Genomic DNA, 17992 nt, shown 5'->3' on the forward strand with positions numbered 1-17992 from the left:
GCAGTCTGGTGTTTAAACAGTGAACTGCTGGTGCTGCTTTTCAGTTGCTGAGGTATTTCAGGAGGCGCCCAGGGAGTATCTGTGAAAAAGGGGCAGAGAAGATGGCTGGGAGGATGCCTTGCCAGTCCTCACCATGCAAAGAGGGGACCCTCTGATGAGTCAGAGCCCTGATGTTGTGGGTTAGCCTGCTATCCTGTTAGCAGTCACACTGTGAAGCTCCAGAGAGTAACTCTGTACTGTGAAAACATCATTACTTCAGGGATGTCAGTATGATTAAGAGCACATTGGAAAAATTTTGGGAAGGTGGGAGGAAGCCATCAGCGCGTGCACATTCAGCATGCATCCCCTACCGTGGAGTGACTGGGTTACCAGTTGAAGTGAAAGCAACCACAAGGCCACAGCCTGTGCCATGGGATGAGCCAGCTATCTTGAGCTGAAAGCTAAGTGGCAGTGAGCATTTGGGTCAGAGGTTTATATGCTGTCAGGAAGGGAAGTTAGATGAGGGAAGGTCTGTTCACTGCGTACTGAGGATTCACAGTTCAGCACATTTGAATTGTTTGCTGCAGTGCCTATTTATATCAGCATTTGCTTTGAAAGTGTTACTAAGCGCAGAAGTTGTGCACTTCTCTTGTGCTTTGTGCACTTCCATTTTACACCTGATTGATGGGTTTGGAAGTATTTTTGTCTGCATCTCAGAAATACATTTAAGCTTTCTCTACCATGCAAAATAGAAGAAAATTGCAAAAGTCAAGGACATAACTAAGTATTTTGTAAGATTCTGAAAATTAGTATTCTTATTAATAAAAAGCATAATAAGAGTATTCTTGGTCAGGAAAAAGGAATATTGACTTCAGAAATTACTGCAGTATTAATTTCAATATTTGCAGGAGGAAAGACTTGTTTGGAATAACACAGACATCATTAACTTCAGGTGCAGTCATCTTATCTGTGTTACCTTGTTTAGTATCTGGGCAGCAGAATCTGTCATTATAATTTGGCAATTTTCAGTAAGTGGTCATGAACATTAAACATAAGTTGGCAGGAAGTTGAGGCTTTTTAATAGGGAATAACATTATAGAAATCCGTCATACTTTTTGTCTTTGAGAGTAATTAGAAAGATGTTTGAGATAATTTATACAGCTTTTGAAAAAGTGGACAAGCACATTTTTATGAGGAAAAATGTAGGGAATAGGTACCAATGGCAAGTTACTACCTTGGAAATATACTCACTCATTCCTGTGGCATACTGTTCTCTTCTGTTTCTTTCTCCTTCTTTTCAAGTTGACAGAGGGAAGATAATAATGTCACCTAATTTGCTTACGCCTGTGTATGAAAGCCGTTGCAATGCATGGGTACTATTTAAGTTCAGCTAAGACCTCCAGTGAATCGTCAGTGTCTCAGCAAGAGGTTGACCCAAGATGACTGAAAAAGAACATCGTACTAGAAGTGAGCATCCTATAGTATCATTAACCAGAGTATTCTTTACCTGACTATTCCAGTGTGGCAAAGCACTTCCTGGCCTTTCCAAGCAAGAAGACTGCTGTGGAACCGTGGGTACTTCCTGGGGTTTTAACAAATGCCAGAAATGTCCCAAGAAGCCATGTAAGTGCTATTTTGTTCTTATTCTCTGGATCAGTTTATGGCTTTTTTTCCCCTCAAGTAGTATTTTTCCTTTTTTTTTTTAAAAACAAACAAACAAAGGAACCTAGTAGAAAGAATATGCTGTGGTTTTATTAGGGACAGGTTGCAGAAACTGGAATTCTCCTGCATGCCAGCAGAATTACAATATGCAGGCACTCAGTTCAGCCAGCAAAGTTAACGTTGTTGGGGTTTTTTCCCCTTCCTCCTCCTCTAAGTCAGTGATGCACTGTAGCATTTTCTCACTACAGGAAGGATAATGACATTGAATCATCTTGCTGCTTCCAGCTGGATTTATTTTTTTAAAAGTTTGCACAGAAATGTTAAATTATGGAGGCGCCAGTTACTGCTTGGAGAGAATGCAGTGACCTCTTGGGACTGCAGATGAACTTTCAAGTTTGAAGCCAAAGTTCTCCAGGCTCTAAATTGTCAGTTACATTTTTTCCTCTGTTTTTGAAATATCTTCCTCAACATTAGTCAATGACAAAGACTTTCTTTGCTGTTTTGTTATGATTTGACATTGTATTGTAATGGGAAAGAAATTTCAAATTATTTATATGATAGGTGAAGCTAGTCTCTTAAACTTTTTGTGAATGATATTATTGTTGCACAGGAATAGTAATACTTCTCTGTCATAGAATCATAGAATGGTTAGGGTTGGAAGGCACCTTAAAGATCATCTCGTTCCAGCCCCCCTGCTGCAGGCAGGGACACCCTCCACTAGAGCAGGTTGCCCAAAGCCTCATCGTGTCATACTTTCATCACTAAATGAAAGATGAGGAAAAAATAATGTAATCTCTGTTTTGCAGACGGAGTGGACCTTCATTTAGTGGGCCAAAAATAGTGCAAGGAGTTGCATTCATTCTTATCTAGGTCTTCTAGGCCCTTGTTATTCGTACAGATAGCAACACTGGAAACATGTTCAGTGTTTGATTTTTTTTTTCCAGGCATATTTTTGTCCACAAGTCTTAATATGGACTTAAATACAATTCCAGCAGAAAATCTACTATTACTTCTACTTCTCTGACTCCCCCTTCCACAGGAGAGTCTGATATAAATTTATACTGACTCAGTCTGATCTGCTAGTTTATGAAGCATTTAAATTTTGTGGTTTGGAGTATGTTTATCTTCTGATTTGCTTCCAAAAGAGAGTCTTCTTGGGGTCTTTGAGGTTCATAGTTAATAAAAAACTCGAGTATCTAAATTTTTATTCCTGTAAACATAAATACAGTTTCTAACAGAGACATGCATTCTGTATTGGTGTATGAATTGTGAAATGTGTCCTGATTTTGTAGCTTTCTTTAAAGAAGAAGCAATTTATTTATAGCTTTCTCCAAAGAGATAGCAATTTAACTACAACTGAAAGTTCTGTTCATCAGAAGCCTGTGGGCGTGTGGAATATTGCTTAGTGGATATAGGTATGCCATGAGAAAATCACAAAAGCCTGAAATGTGCTTCAACTAAAAACTGGTTGGAACTACTAATACAGATTTTTGGTGCCTGGTTCAAAGGGAAGCCCATGTGCTAGTTCTTCCTAGCTCAGGTAAAACACCGGTCTCCTCAGCCTGGAATCCACAACAGACAGCGTTGATCAGGCAGCTGCTTAATGCCAACATGCTCAGCACGATGTTAAGAGCAAGCAAACAGGTAAACACTGGGACAAACCATGTCCAAAATCCTGGTCCCCAGATGCTTCCTGGGTGGGTATAGAGAAGTGCCTGAACTCACCCTAAAACCTCTCCTGAAGGGAAGTCCACCAGCCTTTTTTCAAAGCACTGAGTAAAAATATTTTTTTTGAAATGTTAATGAGATGAGCACTGTCCTTTATAATAAAAGCTTAATGGCTGGCACACTTGCTCAAGATGGGGCAATTCAGAGTTCCTTTATCTGCCAGAAGAATTTCTAATCTACATTTTATACCTATGAGGAGATGCCCTAACCCATAAAATGTAGAAACAATTCTTGGAACAGAACTAGGAACCCAGTCTCTTTCCCAGTGTCCTTAATTACTCATGATATGAGTCATGCTCACTCCTGCTTTCTGGCTCAATCTGGAATTGTTTTTTTGAATGTAACTGTACAATTTCAAGAGGAGACAGAGAATGTTGCCACTTGGAATAATCCTGTCCTTGTGATTAAAGCATTCCTGGAAAGTAAGGATTTGTGTCTTCTAGACATAATGGGATACATTTCTCATCTTTCTAGGTAGGAGCTCTCATTGTACAGTTGTGTTTTAAGAAGGGAGGAGGAGATGGGTTCACTGTCTGTTTTCTCCAGATTAAAATACAGTGTAATCTACCACTACATTATATCCAGAGTATGATTTGGTAGGTGTATTTTTCAAATAATCACTGAATCTGTCAGGAAGCTTTGGTAGAGGTATATGTAATTTAGTCTAGATTTGATTTAGGAATGAGGTAAGCATGATGCTATTCAATCATGCCATGACTTAGGGCAATTCTGCATGAGTGCAAATGGTGACTTTTCAGATTTCTGAGTATTTAAGGTGATAAATTTGGAGTGTTGCAGGAGTTTAAGTGATCTTACAGCATCTTGGAATTTTCTAGGTGTTCAATTTGCATTTAGGCCCAGATCCAAAACAAGTTGTGCACCTAAGTGTCCTTCAGGCATAGGTGTCAAATTAAGCCTCATGTCAGTATCAAAGTGTTATGTTTCTGTAGAGCAAACAATTTCCGAAGATAATTTGATAAGATTTAATGAAAGTGCGTAGTGCCTGCTTAAGGATTTATATTTCATCAAGTATTTTTATTTTTTTTACAACAATGAGAATGTTTCAGTGGTAAAAAAAAAAGCATGCATATATATTTTTATATGTATATAAGATATTGGATGGAAAAACTTGGGAGTCAAGTAAATTATTTGTGAGATATCAGTTAAGTGGTATCCATGGTAGTGTCTCAGCAGGCAAAGTTAGTCCCACGTCATTTTGACCTGTTCTGATACTTCACTATATTGGTATTATCCTTTTTATTGTAGACATTTTGGAAGCAAACAGACTTCTTTTGCTTTTATGGTTTTATGCTTCATAAACTTCATTTAAGTTTGACCTGTTTTTATAATAATACATAATCAGGTTGCATTTAATGTGATCTTCTGCAAAACCCACTCCAGCAAAATATTTAAGCATATACTTAGTCTCATTAGCAGGCATTTTTCTTCTCTCTTCAGTCACCTACTTAAGGATGTACTTAAGTTTGCGTGTGTCTTGTTTCCATGGACTTAAATAGGGCTTTGTCACTTTGTAAAGATGTACTTGCATATTTTGGGTAATGGCCACTGCTCAGTCAGGGCTTCTGTCTTGTTGCAAAGTCAAGTGCCTTGGCCTGAGACAGCTCCCATGTCTGTAAGTTTATGGGTTATTCAGTATTACTGAAAAATAAAACAGGAAATTTTGGAACAGATCTCCATTTCTGAGGGCTTCTACAGAAGACAACTTTTAAGACAAAGTGCATTTCTCTGTTATATGGGGAATGTTCTGATTGTTCAGGCTTCTTGCTAACAGTTAATTACAAACAGGTTGTCTAAGTGAGTAAAGGGTAAGTAATGTCGGACTTCATCCAGCTCCCACTTGGGTCACTAGCCATCACTGAACAAGCTCCTTACTCTGCTGCGACCTGCTTATGTTGCCGGTCTTTGTAGAAGGAAGAAAACAGCTGCTAGTAAGCCGCTGTTTCCTGTTCCATGTGGGAGTAGGAGGATAAGGATGGAGGGAGAGGTTAAAATCTCTGACCTCACTCCACCACGGCACTTTCTAGAGCAGCTGAGTCACCCTGGAAGGGAAAATGCATTGCAGCACTGGAAAAGGCCTGGCATAGCTTATGGGCTGGTCTCCATCTACAACTGGAAGAGCTCTGCTCTTCCTGTTTTCCTCTGGCAGGCTGTACTGCAGGGTACCATTCCTACCCACAAAATGTTAGAGAGACTCTCTTGGTTTTAGTGTGAGTTGAATCAGGTCTGCAATGGCAAACACAGATAAGTTGGGACATAATCAATGCAATTATGAATCTGACTCTGCCAACATGAGCAGTAGGAGTTTTACTGACGTTTTGGGGGACCAGGAATAGGCTAATGCATTGCATTTTGAAAAATCCTTAAATTTCAACCGTTTTTAATATTAACATTGTGAAAAGATTAGATCTGCCTTGAAAATAAATGCGTACCTGGTAAGAGATGAAATTTTCAAATTTTAATTTGTGTTAAAATGGTTGTAGTCAATGCAAAGATGCCAAAGTATGTGTTCAAAACTGTAAGAACATTGTTGCTGTATTTTGACCTGTACTATTTTTATGTTTAACCATTTTATCACTTTAAGCAATCTCTAAGGAGAATCTTAATGTTCTAATTAAGCAATTATTTTAAATAATTCACAGCAATTTGAAATAAAACTCTCTCTCTTGAGTGCAACTCAAGATCATCACTTAATTTTTTTCCAAACAATAGGAAAAGCTTTAGAACTAATGAAAATAATTATTTTTTTCCACCCTTATAGTCAACCAGTTACCACTTTTAAAATAAGCTGCAGGGATAAATGTGCAATTCAGGCATTATATGTGAAGTGAAGCCAATTGAAAACATTATCTCACTCAGTTGTTCTGTCTTATTTGACAGTTTATATTCAGTAAAGATGGAAAGCAATGCGTTTGGGTGTTTTGGGGTTTTTTTGGCCTGCAGAACATTTAGAACACTTTTAAAGGAAAACAAGAGATCTGACTAAATGTAAGGTACCTCTGTTCTAGCATTTGCATTATGAAAAACTCTCTTGACTCTTATTAAAGGCACTTGTGTGATCATAGTGCCAAAATTTTAGTCTTACATGTTTAATAAAATCTTGGGCTTTGCCAAGAGGTTAGCTTTTAGTGCATAACCATACAAAGAAGTTACTGCTCTCATTTATGATGTTATAACAATTTAAGAATCAATAAACAGTTTTCTGGAGTCTCAAAGGCAACCTTAAGTGGACGAAAGAAACAATAAATAGAAATAAAAATCTAGTTAACTGAATACTTTTCTATTTTGGCAAAATTTAATTCAGTCTGTATTTTTGCAGTGGTGTTATGCCCTTGACAGTTCACACTGATCAGCCAATAAGTCACACAGTCTTCTAAAATTCAGCAGCTTTGCTCTGTAAATCACAAATGTGCCTTTTTCTTCTTTTTGCCTTCTTTTAAAAGTTCATTGGCTTCTATTTCCTATGTATTTCAAATATTTTTTAATTCATTGTGGCAGGAGAAATGGCACCCAACAATTTTACTTAACAATGAAAATACTTCTGCTTTCTAAAGCTGCTTTCAGTTTTAAAACCATTGAGTTTCCATCTTGAAACTTCAACTTTATCTTTTCCCAGCATCACATTTGTAGCTGGTTTGGGAAAGTAATTATTTGAGTATTTGAGAACAGCTAGGATGAAAGATAATGTCCTGATTTCAAAGATTTCTCTTTTGGAAAAAATATTAATTTGACTGGATAACTTAAGTGGTATACATGTGGAAAGAGATGGAATTGAGGTTACCTGTACAGCCTTTAATTTTAATTTCTTGACCTTTTATGTTTAACTATACATCATAAAAGCTTATAATGATTATTTTTTTTTTAGTTACATAATAATTTGGCTGTCAGGCTGTCTAAATAAGCATATAAATCAGCAGTATGTAACTGACATAATTTTTTTCTTCAGCTTACCATGGATACAGTCCTATGATGGAATGCCCACAAGGCTACAAGAGGATCAATGCTACATTTTGTCAAGGTACGATATCGCCCACAATTGATTGTATTTATTTTGAGTACCAGTTTTCTGTGACAAATTCTTTGATATTTATGACTTAGATGAATGGATCCAGTCCATTGATTTGTATTTGGGAAAAACTGTTGAGGCTACCTTTAACTCTCTCCAAATATTGGCAGCTCCACAGAGTGGGGGTTTTTTGCTCCAGGGAAAAAACTTTTAAAACTTTTACATATAGTCTCATTTTCTTTAACTTCGTAAGGATTCATTTACTTCATTTTTCAGAGGAAACACATTGTTCTGTCAATTCTTTTGCTAAACAGTGAACCTGCAGACATACTCAGTTAAGTCAGATGAAACTAGCAATAGAGAATAATTTCTGTAACCATGAAAGTATAGAGTAATCAGAGAACAATTCTTTTTGACTTAAGAGATTAGACACAACAGCACTGAGAACAACCAGATAATGTCACTGGCAAGTAGAAATGAAAAACCATGCATACCTGGCTGCCATGTAAAGCAGTGCCCCACGTACTTCAAGAATGTGCATAGTGCAGGTGAGGATGTATAGAATTAGATACTGCATAAGTTGTGTTACTCCAAGATTATGCACTATATCTTCTGACCATAAGCATAGAAGTTATCGGAGCATACAGGGTTGTGGGATCTACATGATCATGCAGCTCCACAGAAAGTCTTGGGGCATTTAGATTCTCCTGGCCTACAGTGTCTCTATCTGAATGGATGACCATAGACATATGCTCATTTTTTCTGCGTATCTTGGAGCATTGAACAGAGGTGCCAGATGAGGATGTAGGAAAAAAGCTTAATCACTTATCCATCTTGTTTGGTACACCTCAAATAAACAAGAGAAAGGAGCTCTGAGATGATGTGAGCAATCCTGCAGTGGTGCTCTGGAGAGAGATTTGGGAAGGAAGGGAAGAATGAGTTCAAGTGAGGCTGATACTGACCTGTGGTCAGGTTTGTTAGTCATTGTTGACACTCCAAGGGTAAAAGAGTTCCCAACAAATAGTAGTGGTGGTGGAGAGAAGGAGAAAATGAAAGAGTAATTGGTGTTAAAGGATATATGTAGGCACTTGGAGAGTTTATTTTATTTAACTGACAGTTTTCACTTAGCATGTCCATGAAGGAACGTGCAGCAGCAAGCCACATAAAGAAATTATTTTACCAACCAAAAAACTACAGTTTGTAGAGCACTAAACACAAGCATCCCGCTGCTTCCACTGCTGAGGGAGATGTGAGCTGCTGTCTGTAAGTACAGGCACTTGAGCCTGTCTACTGCTCAGTTTTCTGCCTAGTGGTTTACCAGCTTGCAGGGTAGGGGCGTTTGGAGGATTGTGAGACAAAATTGAGTTGGGTCAAAGTAGTAGAAAACTGAATGGAGGAGAGCTGCAAATTCCACCTCAAGAACTTGTTCCCTGATCTGCAATGAAAGACTGTAGAGTCCTCGTAATAAATAAAAGGGATAAGGAGATGTTGATGGCAACATACTGATGAGGACTGCAAAGTGAAAAGGTGAATGAGGTTGGTGTAAGGCATAGATGGGCCAACTTTTCACACCTCAAATTAAACACATAGGTGTTGCATATATTTCAGCAAGATGTTTCCAGCCATTTTGAAAGAGATTGTCTCATTCTACATACTACTTATGAGGTTTTTCAAAGTCTGCAAAAGAGTGGATTTCTAACTTTGAGCACGGAAAGTGTCTGGAAGATGTGACAATGCATTAGTGCTATCATGCATCCCTCTGAACATGGTCCAGGAGAAACAGGAGCTTTCGATATTTCCAGTAGCTGTGCACAAACCCCAGTGTATACACTATGGTTTCCTAGACAGCAGCAACCCAGCAGGCATTAAAAGGCAAGTAGGGCATTCATTTTGTTTCAAGGAGTTGTACCTAGGTGTTGGCAAACCTTATTTCATGGAAACTAAGATCCTTAATCAGGGGCTACAGACAGTTAAAAAATGGTCTGGTGCTTGTGAAGGTTGCCAGAAGTAGGCCAGGAGGTTGTTTGGCTGAGCAGTGGCAGGCTGATAAAGAGGGAGAACATATGTCTCTGGGTAGAAGTATAAGAGGGAGCTAAGTCCTGCTGTGGTAGTGTGCAGAAATAGACCTGTACCTCATAGGCTAGTCATTGTTGTACTGGGTTTTGATAGTTTTTCCCCTGCCACATTTTTGTAGTACATAACTAATACTGCAAGAAATATGAAGGTTTAAATAGTTTGTTTTATTACTGTTATCATTATCCCAGAAAAGAGAGAGCTGTAGACTCTAAATATAACTTGCAGTTGATACATGGAAACTTATAACCTAGAGTTTAATCAATCGGAGTCGGATTATTCCACTAGGAAGTAGACTGTTGATGAATTGAGGATCAGGAAAATCTCTTAACTTTCTGGAGAGGACAGAGGTGGTGGCTGCTGTAGGTTCCCCTTATTGCCTTATCAAGGCTTAGGTGGCTTCTCTGCAATTTACTTACTAGCACACTCCAAAAAGGAGGTACAAATGGGGGAAGGAATACCCATGAAACAAAGCCAGGATGAAATTTAGTCCTGTTGAAGTAAGTAGCAAGATTCCCATTTTCTTTCAGAGGGTCAGGATTTTGACCTCTGTTTGAACGGTCATCAGGAAAACTAGCTTCATATGTCAAAGCTGCTGGCAGGATGTATTTCAGTCCTGGAATGGTCATTAGCATGTGCTTCTCAATGGGTCAGGCAAAAGTGTCCTGTTTGTGTTTATCTGAAGCAGACGTGCTTTTCTAGAAGAGAAGAGGACAGGGCTAATGAAGAAACAGCTGTCCGTATCACAAACACGGAGCAAAGCAACAGCAATAGCTGTGAAAACTGTTTAAGCTGGTGGTGGGGGACTATTTGTATTCTTGTAATAATCTTTACAATTAAATTGGAAAGGAGCGGCACAGCATGTCCATATGGAAGTATATATTTTAATTAGATTATTCTTTCCTGAAAGGGCGTGCATGCTGTGTCCATGCTCAGAAAGAGCCAGCACTGCCAGACCAAATAGTAATGGGGATATATTTCTGAATCCCTGCCTGCAGCTAAAAGAGATTGCTGTTTTCACCTAGATATTGTCCAACTTTCACTGCCTTTGAAAACTCAGGCCTAAAAGCCTAATTAACCTTTTGTTCTACATTGGTTTTGCAGTCAAAAGCCTCCTTAGTTTACAAAGCCTGTGTAGTATTAGTGTGATTAATAACCAGGTCCTGATTTTTTTTTTTTCCTTGCAAGTGAGTGAACTAATGTAACGAAACATTCTTTTCTCTCATGTGTATGTAGGACAACAAAGAACCATCTGTGGGTATGCTAATTTGAACAGTTTAGTGTAATTGCTATCAAGAAAGCTTTTTTCCCCTCTCAGTAATTATCTTTTCAATGGGATGATTTATTACACGTACACACATGGATGCCCTAAGGCTGTCATTAAAGCCAAAATACAGCTTATCAGAGTTGCAACTTCTGTGTCAGAATCCACATGCAATGCTAATTTCTGGTTCCCTCTTTAGAATTATACTTACTGTTTCCTCCTTCTGCTAATGGTTTTCTTGGAAAACTGAAAGAGAATGAAAAAAACAGCTGGGGAAAAGGTTGGATTCCTTTTTCAGGAAACTAACATATTGCCAATAGAGCACTTTGAAAATCTTATCTTAAAGAATTGTAAAAATACCTGAACACTTGTTGTTTTTCAATGAAGTAAAAAGTTGTGCATGGAAGTTCTTGAAAAGTCCCCATATGCTTAAAATTAAATTTATATGAGCTTGCAGAAACTAGTACTTGTATGTTGATGGATCAAATTCTGTAATCATGTGCTCTGGGGACTACAAGCTTTTTCACCCTTGGCTTCATCATGCTTTAAAATAAGTTCTGGAGGTATATTTTGCCCTCCTACATTTGTCCCTAAAATACAGTAATAAATTTGTTTTCTCTGAGTGTTGTGTATATATATTATTACTTTTAAGTAATAAAAGAGCTTTGCTTCGTAAGAAATGCTATTTAATGTTACTTAGCTACTAAGTTAACAACCTTCTTTCAAAGTTCTTTTATGATGATCATATTGAAAAATAAATATATCTCCAGAAACTGGGCTGGGTTGCTGTTTGGACATTGATTATGTGTTTGAAAAGTGTGGCTCTGCAAACTTGTGTTCTAGTAAATTCCATGCAGAAGCACAAAACGAGTTGGATTGATTTCTCCTGCTGCTACTCTGTTAGAAGAAATCAGTGGGTCATTTCTTAGAATAAGCAACTGTTTTTCCTGTAATTTTAAAAAAATATATATTGCAATAGTTTCATTAGCAACCAAACCTTATTGTTTGTTTCTTTTACCCCTTGTTCTCAATAATCAGGTTATTATTGAAACAATCGACTATAATGGAGGCAGTAAAATCTAGATATGACATTTTTCTTAGAACTGAGGCTATTAATAATGGTCAACAATATAGCTATAGCAGAAACAGTTGGAACAGTCTTTTCAGTGGTGTTAGTAGGTACAGTAGTCATTGATTTTCATAAAGAGAATAAAAAATGATGCCTGCATATTGAGCCAATTTGGAGGTTATTCAGTCAGATGGCCCTCCCAGTGAAGCTGAGCGTATACCTATCACAATGAGTCCAATATTCACAAATGAGACATAAATTATATATTCCAGTCTTAATTTGCAACGTGAGATATTGTGCATATTAAAGTACTTACTGCATGAAAACATCTGTCAAGGCAGATATTACTAAATAATGTTTAATGACTGACCACTAGGTCATTTCTAATTAAGAAGTTGCCCAGTACTTTGACAAATTCTAATATATAATTGATCTAGAAGGCTTGCTTTGCTTAAATGCACGCAGAAAAGTATCTTAAGTGTGTGTGGTTCTTACTGAAAGTCAAGTTGCTCACTTTGCATCAAAAGGAGATAAATATTTTCCGTTCAGTTGTATTACTTAGTCATTTAAACAAAGTCAGTTTTTGAAAAGCACAGAAATCTGATTTCAGCACTAAGTGCAGAAGTCCCCCTTTAGAAATTTACCTTTCCATGGTGCTTAGGCCTGGAATTGGCTGTGGGCTGCTGATGTTGAGATTGCTTGTGTCCTCTGTCACTAGGCACTTGGGACAGAGGGAAAGGGAAGGGCTGCAGTACTTTCTAGCCACAAGTTTATTCTGAATATTTCAGTGCAGCTACCAGGGCTGGGGTGATCTGACTAGGCTTTCTGCTTCCACAAGTTCCCTTTCTTGGTCCAGTTTTCATAAGAACCTTCTGGATATCATGACTGTCCTAGCTGGAGGCTGTTGCATATTTAGTTTTTATGCCTTGTCATCTGTGTCATGTGTTGTCTGAGAAATTGTGAATTTATAAGTTGTTTTCTTCTGTTTATGCATGTAATATGACTTTGAGAATCTGAATTTTTCATTGTCTAGTGAGGCAGATCTATTAATGTTATCAAAAATCACCTACCGAATGTGTAAAATAGAAAGGCATTGCATACAAATGAGATCTATTGTTTCAAAAGAGGGATTATTATTTTTATTAATGCTAAATCACTTCTTAGTGTTTTTCAGCCTTGTTTATGAAATTTTTAATGTCTTTTAGTTACTTTAACATAACATAGTAAAAAAAACAAACCTTGATCTAATTTTGATAGTTAGCACTATCATTTCTAAGTTATCAGTGCTCCTGAAAAGAAGTTTGACTTCATTCTTTACATGAGTGGTAGCGCTGACTTCTTTAAAAAAAAATTAAAGATTATTTTTATTTACATTTGCATTGTTCAAAATTATTGTAGTGACCCCGGCTTTTTTGAACTCTTAGACTGTTTTTCTTGAGCAAAAATATTTTCTTTAAAATGAATGCATAGATTTAAATAACATACTGTCAGAAGATGGCAGCTCTGACCAGAACACATTAATAAACATGGATGTTCAGTTCTACGATTGTGTTTTTAAGTTAAATGTTTAAATGTGGTTAAATGCTCCAAGCTGTGATGATTTTGATGAGCGTAAATTCAATGCGTTAAGCATGGAGATGAAAGAATGGATTTCATTTTATAGGAATGTTTCAAATTCCAGTATGTCTGTGACGAAATATGGGCCTCACTCGCTATCTGAAAAGGGTAGAGAGTGGACTTGCTCCATGTGTCCAAATGAGCTACAAGGCTGAAGGAAGAGAGGACAGCTTTACACCACCATAGTGTTTCCTACGATTCTGCGTTAGGCCAGCTGGGCCTGGGTGGTCTGAAGAGCTGTTATAATGGTTAACACAGCCAAAACACAGTGAACTTCTCAAATACTCTTCCAGCTGGAGGCTGCCAAAGGGAAACACTACAAGGCTGATGCTCCAACCGTCAGCTTTTGTAGGTTGGTCTATAGCAGAACAGCGCTCTGCTGATCAACCAGTCCTTCCGCGCCACTTTGCTTGGCTATAGCGGGCATCAGGCTCTTCAGGTTGTGTTCACCTGTTGATGTGTAGAAGACCTGTAGACTGTGAAGCATTTTCATACTTGCTTGCTGAGGAATCTAAGTAAAGTATTTCAGTAAATGGGCAAATTAAAGAAGGATACAGTAGCTTTATGATGCACCCAGTAAATCACTCAGCATGTTTTACAGTAACCAAGCAAAACATATTCTTTCAGCAGTGACAGGTACAGATTGTGTTATGTTAGGTGTATAAATGCTTTGTCACTTAAATTTATGTACCTTAGAACAGAATTTGATCCCATATCTAACTTTTTTCCTTTAAAAGTTTCGATTCATATATTTCTTTTTCAGTCACCACAATTCTCCAGTGTGCAATGCATGTAAGAGAGCTGAACAAGTAAATCGATACTTGAGTAAAAGAGCCCGACCCTCATAATATAGATTGAGATGTTGAAAAGCCACTGGGGTTTGGGCAAGGAAGAACTGTTTAGAGAAAAGTAACAAATAAGGGTTAGGTTGTTTTTAAAAAGTTTTCTGTTTGTTTTGGTTTGGTTTTTTGTCTTCTGGACTATTCAGTCCTTCCCTAAATCACAATTACTAGAAGAAAATAGTTTGTTGTATTAACTGTTGCCTGCACTTAGATTTAATGAAATTTAATCTAGTATTGTTATATTTACCACATGTAATTGGAAATGTGTGTCTGTGGTCATGAGTAAAAACTGAGGTCAATTCTTCATCTGATTCTGTTAACTATTTGTGGAACAAGATTCTGGTAAAGCGCTTTCAAAGCACAGTAGTGTTTTAGGGTATTTCTAATGTGAAACATTGAAGATTGCCTTACTCTGGACAAAAATCCATACAAAATTTCTTCATGAATGTCCCTAGAGAGCAAGGAGAAAAAGTCATGAGTAAAGTAAATTTTCACTTTGATAACTGAGATATCCATTCATTTCCATCTTCTATCTACTAATTAATGTATGTAAAGTTCTTTGAAGATGAAGTTGTTTTGGACTTAGTAAAACTGTATATAATTATCATGGTTTATAACAAGTTCGATGTTAACGTGTGCTTTCTTGTTTAAATGAATACCATCTTACGTTGTTCCCATCTTCCTCCACTTCCATTTGGTTTTGGAGGTGTGGGGTTTTATTAAGTCATGAAGATTACTTTGTTCATAGTCACACTCATCGCATGAGCAGAGAAGCATTCAGTTAGGAAATGGTTGTTATAGCTTGTTTTTTTCCCCAGGAAATTCAGTGGCGGTGAGTCATTAACACATCGCATTTTCTGAGAGCAGCTTGACCTGACACCCTGTAGACCTATAAAAATCTGTGGGAAGGTATCAAAAACTAACTTTTGTTGTTAAGAGAGCCAGTTTTAAGTTCTCCTTAGTGGGGAAGATTGAGGGATAGATCAGCAGCAGTTTGGTTACAGCGTCTGGGTTGTTCAAAGCTGGGAGCGCTGTGGTGGCTGACCTCACCATATATCAAGCTGTGTGCTTAGAAGATGATATAGGAGGAGCTGAGGCGCAGCAGTCTCATCTGTACAGTACTGCAGCACCACTGTCACAACTCTGGTTCAGGCAAATCTTCTGTGCATTTGGATGAACTTGTGAGAGCGGAGTCACCAACAGAGCCCCTAGGATGGCATGTGGCTTACACTGCCATCTCAACAGGCCCAAAGTAAGAGTAAAGCTTTCATTTCTTGTCAAACTTTCATGGAGATGGACTACCAAATCTAGGAGCACAGTGTGTCAAGGATCAGTTCCGTGTATTTGGCATGTATCATACTAAAGAGTAACAGCAAAGGGTCAGGCTGTCAGTCAAGGTGGAATGATAATGTTCCTTTTATGCCAGTGGAGTTGCACCAGTTTATTACCATTGAGAAGGCTCAAGTCATTCACATTATCAAGAACCACCTGTTATAAAATCAATGTTTTGTTTACCAGTTCTTTATAAATCATAAATAACATCACCTACTGTGAGAGTTTGCTGTGGGGCCATGCAAGGTGCTGTGTGGAAAAGCTCCTTGCTTAACCTTTTTTTTTTTTCCCCCTGTATCACTAGCGCAGAGGCTTTTTACCGGTGGAACTTCGTTACTCCGTTTTCCTTGGAAACTGAAAATGAATATTTAGTTGGTCTTTAGAAAGGTTTGTTTACAGATGTATGGTTTTATAGTACTGCTACATAGCCCCTTAAAATATTTTCTCTGTGTAGATGAAGGTGTTTGATCAAATCACTCTACAAGCATGTTGTCAGTTCGTACTTCTGCACAACAAAAGATTATTCAGACAACTTTAAAGTAGCTTTTTCTCTAGTTTTTACAATGGAGCAAATGAATTCTCATTGCTATACTAATTTAAAACTGAAATATTTTTTATATCCATATACAGGAAATAGAGGGCTAAAAGGAAAAAAAAAGTCTGTTAATCTTTAACCAGATTTCTTTTCCAGCTGCCTGAACAAGTTGATTCCAGTGCAATTTGCACAGCTGGGCAAGCTGGCAGGTGGTAGGAAGCATTTTGAGTAGGTGGCCTTTTACCACAATATGAAATAAAGTGAAGCAGATAGTGAATCTGGAAGGGGTTAGTTTTGTTTGGGGTTTTTTTGACCCAAAGTTGTTAAATAAACACTATCCTTACATGTATGTATGTTTCTGTTGAAAATTTGAAGGGTTATTTTGTCAACTTGTGGCTTGTTTCTGTTGAATCCCTAGATAGGCTTGTGTAATTCAGCACAGAGCATCAGCTCAGTAATTCTATGAGCTCATTGAGAAGACATGACTTGGAAAAGAGGCATTAAAAATACACTATAATTAAGTTATGCTGAGGCATCAGAACATGCACAATAAAGTTAACTTTAAAAATTGGACAAATTCAGCAAGAGAAATATCCATATCAGGAACTCTAGAAGGGCACATTCATTGGTATTTACATACATATAAGCTGGTACTTAAATGTAGCGGTGCTCGCATTAAATAGCAATAACAGAGTACATGTGAATGGAGTGTTACGTTTTTAAATAGTAGACATACAAGAACAGGTCATCTGGGAAGAGATTTAATACAGAGGCAGTAGTGAGAGCATCTGTGAATGTTTCCTGCAGAATAGTTGAATAATTTGGAAAGAAAGATGACTGTGTATTGATGAATTACAGTAAGATCCCATCTACCTGCAAATTAGCCACTTCAGTAAATAATGCCATGAAACCTTCATTATTAGTAGGCAAAACTCTAAAACACGATTCTCCCAGTATCACCGAATGCATCTGATACATTCCTATGTCAGTTTTTCTCAGCAGTGAGGTGAAATGAATTTCAGATCTGTAACAATGTGCATAATTTCTATTTAGATTATATTTAAATTCATTTTACTTTAAAATTCACAATTACAGTTTATCTGTATAAAGACTTAAATATAAGCTACATTAAAAACATTTTCATTATAAAATCCAAATAGCACAGTTTTGCTACTAGGTATTCAAGATCCCTCAGCTAGTTGAAGTCTGTAACCTGTACCTAGAATTTGTTTAAGTGCAAAGCCAGATTTTTGTATCCCCCTTCTGCAGAACAGAATTTTTTTTCTTCATTTCACTGTAAAAATACATATGTGCATTTCAGTTCAGTAGCTAAGTTATTCAAAGTTGAAAAGGTGCTTGAGAATTATAACAGACACCATTTTTTCCTTCTACAACAGTTCTACAAACTTAAAAGATATGGTTCATTTCACTAGTAGATATAATACTGGCATTGTGAATAAAATGATTCAAATTCAAGTTAAAAAGCAGGTTTCATAAAGCCCGTTGTCATCTGTGTCTTTGGAGGATTTTGCTTAAATACATGTAGAATGGTAGAGTTCTCCTAGATTGGAAGGAAAAGTGCCAAATTTTTCATTATGATGACATATAAGCAAAAAGCAATGTATTTTAATGGTTAACAACCAAGAGACTTGGTCTTTCCTTGAAACTAAGAACTATAAAATCAAAGTGAAATTAGTATTAATTTTAAGTAAGTTATCTTTTTCACTGATTCAAAATCTAAATGCTGGTTTCACTAGACAAAGTGTTTCTGCTAATTCTACATGGATATATATCCTAGACAAAGTGAGAAGAAAAAGTGCTATGTTATGTATGTCCCCTCGGAGATATCTTCCATTTGTTTCCCAGA

General features: G+C 37.3%; 1 protein-coding gene across 8 annotated transcripts in view; it reads left to right on the forward strand.

Annotated features, from left to right (window-relative positions):
• LTBP1 (latent transforming growth factor beta binding protein 1) overlaps positions 1-17992 on the forward strand; it is a 204155-nt gene that overhangs the window by 108167 nt on the left and 77996 nt on the right. For all 8 annotated transcript variants that reach the window (XM_054819834.1, XM_054819836.1, XM_054819837.1 and 5 more), the window contains 2 exons: positions 1500-1602; positions 7334-7405. In XM_054819834.1, the coding sequence (XP_054675809.1) occupies positions 1500-1602; positions 7334-7405 (175 nt within the window). The remainder of the gene's footprint in view (positions 1-1499; positions 1603-7333; positions 7406-17992) is intronic.

The sequence above is a fragment of the Grus americana genome, chromosome 3, assembly GCF_028858705.1.
Source record: "Grus americana isolate bGruAme1 chromosome 3, bGruAme1.mat, whole genome shotgun sequence".
Lineage (NCBI taxonomy): Eukaryota > Metazoa > Chordata > Aves > Gruiformes > Gruidae > Grus > Grus americana.